The following is an 8870-nucleotide window of genomic DNA, read 5'->3' as shown; positions in this document are numbered from 1 at the left end:
GATGCCCCGTGGGCCGTGGCTGGGTGGTGCGAGGTGCGTGTGCCCGGGAGGGGGCACCGCCTGGAAACACAGCAAAAGGACAACCCCCCTCCTCGTGTATCTGTAAAGGGGATTAAAAATAAGACTATTAAGACCGAAGTGGGAAATCTCGGTGATAGTGTCCAGTGAGTTACTAGTTTGCCCCTTATTTTGAGATCTAATGAAGTTACCAACTTTGCCGTTGCCAGCACGTTCGGGTCTTGAAGCACTGTAGAGGTGGCAGGTGTTCACCACAGAATGTGCCCAGGACTGAGGGAGCAAAATACGCTGTCATGCGAAGTGCAACAACTTGCACACATACAGGGACTAATGGGAGGTACTTGTGCTGTCACCTGCTGTGTCTTTGGTTGGAACAATTGGGGAACAGAAGAGGATGTTACAGTGACATTGGTTGTGAGAGTTGGTTGCAAAGTGGCAAGTAAAGACACGGGCCCTTGTAAACAGGTGCTTTCCACTGACATGAGGAAGTCTTATTAACACCACATGGAGCCAGAGTGAGACCTGGTTGTTTGGAAGGTCTGGTCACTTGCACTCAAGAAAAGATGAATTGGAAATAGCAGGAATATAGAGGAGAGCTGCCAAGATGATCAGGAGAACAGTGAGGCATCCAGCAGGCTGAAAATCAGGCAGTTTGTAACTTCCGAGGTGCTGGAAGAGCCTCCAAAGCGAGGAAGCTCATAAAAAGGTTAGGGCAGATCCATGGCTTATAGTTTATGAAAGGATTTTTCTGACATGGTCACCCTGCACAGTCAGGTAATACTGTTTGACTGGCACAATATGCAGTGCAGAACTTGGCTGCAGTTCACAGTAATTGTCCCTTTATCAGAGATAAACCCAGACCCTGCAAGAGCCCCATTTTGTGGGGATTTAGGTCTGTGCTTTTAGGAAAACGGTACAATTGTGTAGAAAACTATATACAACCAAAGTATCTTTATGACAGGGGAGAAAATGGTAGGAGAAAATTGTAGGAGAAAACACTCCAGGGCAGGTCTCTGGGAGCTGCAGGGCTGTGATTTAGCAGTTCCCCGGTTACTTAGGTGATGCTCATTGTGTAGAGGGTGTGGTTGAGTCTGTTTGCAGTTAGCTGGTAGTTTCTGCTTCAGCACAGAAACTACTTTCCCATTTTCATAAATGGAAAGAACAGTAAGTGCAAATAAAGGATATTAATGGAGTAACTTCTCTTGTAACATAATTAGTCATGAAACTCATTCTTAAAGAATGTTTAAATCAAAAACAAAATTAAAAAGCTCACCTGTCATTTGCTGTGATCAGGTACAGACAGCAACATGTCGTTCAGTCAAAGGAGACCTCAAACATCACAGGTGAGAGTTTTTGTAATTTTCCCTAAAGTATTTTTTGATTTCACAATTAAAAATATAAAATATTAAAATAAGTTGCACTGCACCATTTCTAGGAGACCCAAGGGGGGGGGGGGGAAAGGTGCTTTTAACATAGCATATGTAGAAAGCATTATTTTCTAGTACATTTAGTAGCTTTTTCTAATTTTCTAGTTAAATCTAATAACACAACAATTGCAGAAATATTTATATAGCTTATTTGCATGGCTTCTAGTTACAGGAAAATGTTTCATTATTCTCAATACCATCTGTTTTTCAGTAAAAATTTCAAGATCTAGACATTAAGAGTCCCACAGCTACCACAGGTTTGAATGCAGTTTAAGTGAACCTTGCTCAGAGCGTGCTTAGTTACTCTTTTTGCAGCCATTATCAGGAGCATTTCTGTGCTTCCAAGGTAACTCATATTATTGAGAACTGCCAGAAATATTTTGAATTCTTTTTCTTCTGGCAAGGTCAAGTTGTAGTGATATTTGGATCCAGCTTTCAGGGCTTTGCATTATTTATGAGAAGAACAAAGGTAGGATTTCAGCTGAAGTATTTATGTAACCAGGACACACTCCAGAGTATCAAGTGTTTTTGGTAAGCTCTGTCCATTGCTGTCCTAGTTACATGCAGCAGTAGCACAGGCTCTCTTTTCTCTGGTTTCCAGTGTTGAGCTTTTCTAATGTGAATTAGTTTCATGCTGTCAGTTGTCATTCAGTCATAAACTGCTCTACTCATTGCTGTTCTCACTATCTAGTCATCACTGTCAGATGGATGCTCACTCTTCTAGTCCATCAAAGAAACCATTCCTGCCTCCAGGAATTGAAAGTCTACATCTACAGTTATGATTGTATGTTCTTTATTTAGTTGGTGGAGTTCCATGTTTTTTATGTCCCAGAAGAAGTGTGGAACTTCAAGCTGAATACAATTCCTGTAGCTCTTACTAGCAAATTCATCTCAGCTGGCTTTATAAGGTGAGTATAGTCTTAGGCTTCATGTACATGGTAGGTCCTTTATATTGTCCTTTAGTCGTTTAGTTGAGCTGTTGCTCTGTGAAGCATAATTACATCTGTCAGAAGAAACTTGTTCTTTAATAATTTCTGGAGGATAAATGGTGCCCATGACTAGTGTTAGGTGTATTTGGACTGTATCAGGCTTAGCTCCATTGCAGCCCTTGGTGTAAACCATTGAAACATACTTCCAGACCAGTGTTAGTATTTCTGCAGAATAATTTATGTTGTTAAATCACAGTCTTACATTCTTTCTGTCTCCTTAAGCCTGCTTATCAAAGTCTTGAATTATTTCTGGGTATGGACCAGCCTGAAGGCAGAGTGACTTACAGAATAGGTTGCCAAAGGAAGTTGTGAATGCTCCAACCCTGGAGGCGTTAAGGCCAGGCTGGACAGAGCCTTGGGCGACATAGTTTAGTGTGTGGTGTCCCTGCTCATGGCAGGGGGGTTGGAACTAGATGATCTTAAGGTCTTTTCCAACCCTAACTATTCTATGATTCTATGATTCTATGACTTGATGAAGACAGGATAGCCCTGTTTAATTCCCAGGAACAGGGATAGGACAATTTGAGCTCTCTCGTTCCAAATAAAAAGCTTGAGCCATATTTCTCAAGGGGAAGCATCACATCCCATGCAACCACCAGCATATCTTCTTTCTTTTTCAGTAGTATTTCTGACAGGTTGTGCATAACATCATGTGCCATGTGTGATTTCAGGTAGCTGTTTAGAGGAATTAGTGAAAGAATACCCCAGGTCCTAGGCCCAAACCTGTCACAGAGAGCTGCAATTATAACCTTTCACAGTTTTGAAAGTTTGTTTTATACCCCTAAACACTTTACTCACAAATTCTGTGTGTATCTAGTTTGGTAAGAAGTTGGAGAAAAATCATATAATGTAAAGATGAGTATTGAAGCAGAGCTTTTACATGCACCTTGTCTGCTCCTGAGCAAAACCTGACAATTTCACTTAAACTGCAGGGAATATGGTTTTAAACTACTTTAAATTAAGGTTATATTGTCCACTTAATACACTGTGTAGCTGAAAAGATTGACAGCAGTCAGGTATGAGCATGTAGGGCAGAATGCATTCATTCTCACAGCTTTTTTTGTTAAAAGGCTGCTCAAAAGTAAGTGTATGTATCCGGTTTGTTTGCTGCTCTAGTCTCCAGCAGAGGTGCAAAATGCCTACAGCTGGAGTGGTAGCTTCAGATCATTTCATGTGATTGCACATCTGTCACAGATTGCCCTCTGTTCTCTAGTGGAAATTTATTTCCCTGAGGCTCAATTCTGAGGCATCAACTTAAATTAGGATTCTCATTGATTTCAGTGGGTTTATATCTGACAGGGAATTTGTTGCTTTCTAATGAGTTTTAAATAATTGCTAATTAATTATTCTATGGATACTGTGTAGTGCTGCAGTACATTGCATTAGCAGTAACTAGCACCTGGCCAGTGTATCACTGTCTTTAAAAACAAAAATATTTTAAAAAACTTACTATAGAGAGGGAGAAGGAACAGCCTTGCTGGTACTAATGCTGTTTGAACATTGTTGATTGATAGCATTGTCCAGTCAGCTTGACAATCCTAGTACTGTCTGAGTCAGTTTAACAAAGGATTCCTACGTCTAAGTGCAGGCCACTTCCATTAACTATGAAATTAGAGGAAAGTATAAAGTGTGTAATTGTCTATGGCCCTGAGCTCTTGTTCCCATGAACTTGATTTCTCAGCCTCTGTGGTCTTTTATTTATTTCTCCTTCCTCACCATAGAAGCCATACTTTTGTTATTTCTAGATGAGATGGCTGCAGTGAAGTCTAGTTTGCATTATCTTTAAAGGAACACCCTGAAGCAAATGATTTGAATGTGACTAGTCTTCTGCTAGCCAGTGGCAGAGAGTAAGAAATGTAATATGTTCCTAGTTCCTAGCAGTTGCAGTGGCAAATAATTTTCGGTTAAATTTCTGCCCTATATCTGAGGTTCTGTGTACCTAGATAGTTTTCTTACAGGATACATTGTAGTTACTTAGATGTTTTACCTGCTGTTAATAAATACATTAGATTTAGATTTCCATGCTGGTGTGGACAGGCATTATCAATGAAGAATGTGCAGTGATAAAATTGCCTCTGAAAGAGCTTGCATTTATTGGATTTTGGAAGACCATCGAAGGGGTATGTCTTCTCTGAGACATCAGCTTGAAGAAAGGATAGTGCATGAGACATACTTGAATTACAGATCATATGTGCTCTCACATAAGACCTTGGAAGGGTGTGTATTGAATTATGTATCTACCACATATTTCTTTATACATTTGAAATAAATGATGTTAGGGCTAATATCTGCAGCAAGTGTGGACAAAAAATGGCTGGGGAAGAAATAAACAGGAACTAAATGTAGAGGGAGGCACCAAGCAGTGTGGCCTTAATGTGCCTGTCCACTCTGCAGACTTTGTTCTCTACTGCATGCCTGTGCTTCAAGGCAGATTTATCACCTTGGAGAGGTGCTCTAAGTCCAAGGTGTTTTAGATCATGCAAGGGAAGCATTGTAGCCCATTGAAGTACTGTGTTTATGAGATGAAACTGACGGTGGTTTTACATAGGTAGGGTGTGAAATGAAAGCAAATAGGTCTGTTTGCAAGTGGAAACAAACCCTAACAGGTTAATGTTGAAGACCTGTCTAAGTTGAAGGGATGGTATGTTCTTGTCCATACTATTTAGTGAGAACGGCATGTGCTATCCCCCAAGCTATGTCTGCACATTGCTTGAAGAGTGATAGGTGCCTGAGCCAAAAGCATGCCTAGGTATTATACTAACAATCAGCATGGGTGATTAACAGTCTCAGGCCTGAATTTTTTCCCTAGTTTATGACAGGAGCAATTAGAATTGCTTATGATGTCCTAGAGAGCTTTTGCTTGCCTCTTGCACATTTGGTTTTATTCTGTGGAGGAGCTTTTCATTCTATAGTGATTTTTATACTGAGCTCTTTAATATTTGCATGGTTTCCAGTAGAACATTAAATGATGCAATTCATATTTGCATCAGCTCTTTCATCCTCAAACTATGGTGGAAATGCTCACAGTGCAGTGTTTGGTTTTGATTTAAAATACATTTGCTTGTACACATGCACACACCCAACTGTAAATTTGTGTTGAAGAAGGCAAAATGAAAGAAATGTGCTTGCTACTTAAAGTGGACAGTGATGAAGTATCCTCTAGCCCTTCGTGCTTGAAGGGGTATGTTCTACAGCCCTAGACTGGCCCCATGAAACATCATCACCTATATGGAAATGCATGATTGTAGTTTCTCATGTTTTTGTTATTCATCTACAGATGAACAAGAGCATTCTGAAGGAGTAGTTTTCAAATTTCAGCTACTTCCATATTATCCTTTATATGGGGTTCCTAATATATGAATATTACTAGTTAATGTCATGACAGCCTTCGTAATACAGTCGTCTACCGTAAGCTGATATAACGTTCTGACTCTAGCACACCAAGACCCTCTGGCCTATATGTAGTTGGGTCATTCTGTCATTTTTGATCATTCTGTCCATGCAAGCCAGCATGTATATAGCATTATCTTCCCCCCATTACTAATTAGCTGTCATTATTTGATCTTACAGATGTATTAATGAATAACAACATTCTAGGGTATCTCCTCACATCACATTAAGAGTGCTACGGGAGAAGCTTGGAGAGTACCTGGGTGGAGTTGCAGTTGCAGATAAATTCAAATTTTTAAAATGCATTGGGAAAAGACTAGCAGTGGTAAGTTAACTTCTAATTTTCTTTTTTTTCTTTACTGCTCTTTTGTTTTATAATGTCAGCCACAGATTTCATTCCTGCAGATTAGATAAAATACATAAAATGGAGATAACCTCAGGAGCACTGTTAGCATTTTTTTTTAAACATGACAGAGCGCAAGGTCTTGTCAGAGCACATCTACTTCTAGAAATACAAAGGAACAGCTGGACAGGTATATTAGAAATGTCCTTTAAACCATCATATGTAATTAGTTGCCATCCAGTGAAAACATGTTAGTTTTGATAAGTCAGTGGATTAAATATGACAAATCTGATTGCATTAAAAAATCTCCCTAAGGTCATTATTACCAGTACATGTTTGGGAAGATGGCAGCTGAAGTATTTACAAGGGAAGCTGAGTAAGTCAGAGTTCCTTTAATGGTTCCTGCTGTGACCTGCCCAAAAGCCTTTAAAAGATGAGTCTCTGGATGTACATCTGTTCATTAGTCCAGTAATTAGTCCAGTAATACAGCCTGAGATGCATGTAATCAAACCCTTACATTTCTGAATCATAGCTATTCCTCACATTGATTCGCTGTATACTTACACATGCAAACTATATCTAAAGAATAAATACCCTTGAAAATCAGCCCAACTAATAGTTTGTTCTTGTAATACACGAAGACCTAACTCATGTACGTAAGTATAGAATACTCCTCTCTCCTCTTATTTCACCTGTTTCTTATGGATCTGTAAATTAATTACAAGCTGAAATTTGGTGTCATTCTTTATGTCATTTGTACTTGAGTTACCACTAAAATTACTCACACAGAAGACCAGAATAAATACAAAGTAAAATGCAAAACATAGGTGGAAAAACATGAGGAGAAACTTAAAGACTGCGACACAAGCTGCATCTGAAAATGTGCATATGTCTTCAAAGAACTCAGGTCTTTTAAACTGGATGACAGTAAGGAAGATGGTATATTTTCTTTCCCACTGATAGTTCTGATATTAATAGAGAAATTTTCCAGCTTCCTTTAGAATGTCAGCAAATTGATAAAATATTTTAATAGAGAATTAAAGATATTGGTAGATACAAGTGAAGATTTTTAGTGACGAATTAAACATAATTTTAATTTGGTGTATTTACTGTTGCTTGAAGTTTAACTTTATAACAAAGTGTAAAGCAATAAAACAACTAACCGGCTTATTTGTTATTTAGGGTCATGGTAACCTCATTGAATCATATCTCCATGATCAAATATTTGTTGAGTGGTTTCTTACCCTCCAGTCTTCTGTTTCACAACAGTAACAATGTAAGCAATACCAAGAGCTGTACCCAACTTGCAAGTAAGGGTCATTAAGTGAAAAAGAAATGTAAACCAACATTGTGTTCATTTGCTCTTCTTCTTCTTGCACATAGCCCATGTCTCTAATAGTGAATAAATGGCATTGCCTGGCCATTACTGAGAATAAAATTAGGCACCATGTTTAGTTCAATTTCATTTTTTTACATTCAAGGACAGATTTTTTTTTTTTTTTTTTAATTTTTTGTTGCAGCATATCTTACAAATTGACATTAATTATCTTAGACTTTGGTTTTAGGACACTGTTGAAATCTGAAAGTGTATATCGATCACATGAAGAATATAAATAGATAGTATAGGGGTTTTTTTTCTACATACATTAAATATTGTGCAGTATTGTATTAGGGGAATAGAGAAAATCATGTGAGACTCAGCATTTCTAGTCAGATTCATCTTGAAGCAACTGTTGGTAAAGAAAGTCAAAGACTTTCTTCTGCTGTGACTGTTGAATCAGGTTCCTTGAACCATAAGAGAAAGTACAAAATATATTCAGTACATCCATGCACTATTGTGGGTCTGAGATATTGAAAAACAGACAAAATAAAGTTTCAGTGCTATGTCAGAAAATAGAATCGTAGTCTGTGTTCCTTCCTCCCCATGAGGCCGTTACAGAAGGTAGTGCTGAAAAAAGCTAGTATGTAAAGATGATGACAAAATAAAGAAATTAAGTGATATGCAACATTGTTGATAAAAAAGTATTTTATTGGTTACACTTCCATACTTTACCTTCCAAGGTGAAAGCAAAGCAAGAAACAGAACTGGAACTGAAGTCATTTGCTCCACCTTATGTATGTATTGAATGGCTTTTAAGGTATCATTTCCATAAACGTTTTACATTGTACATTTGCTCTTTTGTCTGATGAATATACTGCATATTTTAGGCACTTCATCCTGAATTATATTTATTACCTGAAGTGGAATATTTTGAAGGTATTTATCCATTATCACCATCAACTCAACAAAGACATCACTCTAATGAAGAAGCTAATAGGCTTTATCATAAATCAGGATTATCCAGTCTTCCCCAACAAAAACCTGAAACAAGCAAACAATTTTTAGAAAGCATACAATGCAGTCATGAGCTAGAAAATCAAGAAGTGCACAGTCCTGTGGAATGGAGTGAGAAAGAACCTGTTCCAGTTTTGCACACAAATAATAAGCAAGACCATAACAACAGGATTCAAGAAAATCAAATACAGCTTAGAGAAGAAGGTAAAGTTAACCAATGTAGTGAAGGAGGATGGTGAAGGAGAAGAATAAATATGGTTAACATTGACAATAAAATAACATTTCTGTTTCCTCATATCAATTATTATGCAGATCAAAATGGATCCAATAGATCTCTCTTCACACCAAATCAGTCAAATCCTGCAGAT

The 8870-nt window shown here is 38.1% G+C and overlaps 1 protein-coding gene across 1 annotated transcript in view; it reads left to right on the top strand.

Annotated features, from left to right (window-relative positions):
- Positions 1-1325: 1325 nt before the first annotated feature.
- Positions 1326-8870, top strand: part of SPATA1 (spermatogenesis associated 1) — a 16173-nt gene continuing 8628 nt past the window's right edge. Inside the window, 6 exon segments of the mRNA XM_010021582.1 lie at positions 1326-1361; positions 2247-2353; positions 6032-6149; positions 8229-8282; positions 8376-8706; positions 8815-8870. The exon segment at positions 8815-8870 is cut by the window's right edge and continues 15 nt beyond it. Coding sequence (XP_010019884.1) covers positions 1326-1361; positions 2247-2353; positions 6032-6149; positions 8229-8282; positions 8376-8706; positions 8815-8870 — 702 coding nt within the window.

This window comes from Nestor notabilis, unplaced genomic scaffold, assembly GCF_000696875.1.
Source record: "Nestor notabilis isolate BGI_N333 unplaced genomic scaffold, ASM69687v1 scaffold29019, whole genome shotgun sequence".
NCBI lineage: Eukaryota > Metazoa > Chordata > Aves > Psittaciformes > Psittacidae > Nestor > Nestor notabilis.
The sequence above is the reverse complement of the archived record's forward strand: the minus strand, read 5'-3'. Positions and strand labels throughout refer to the sequence as shown.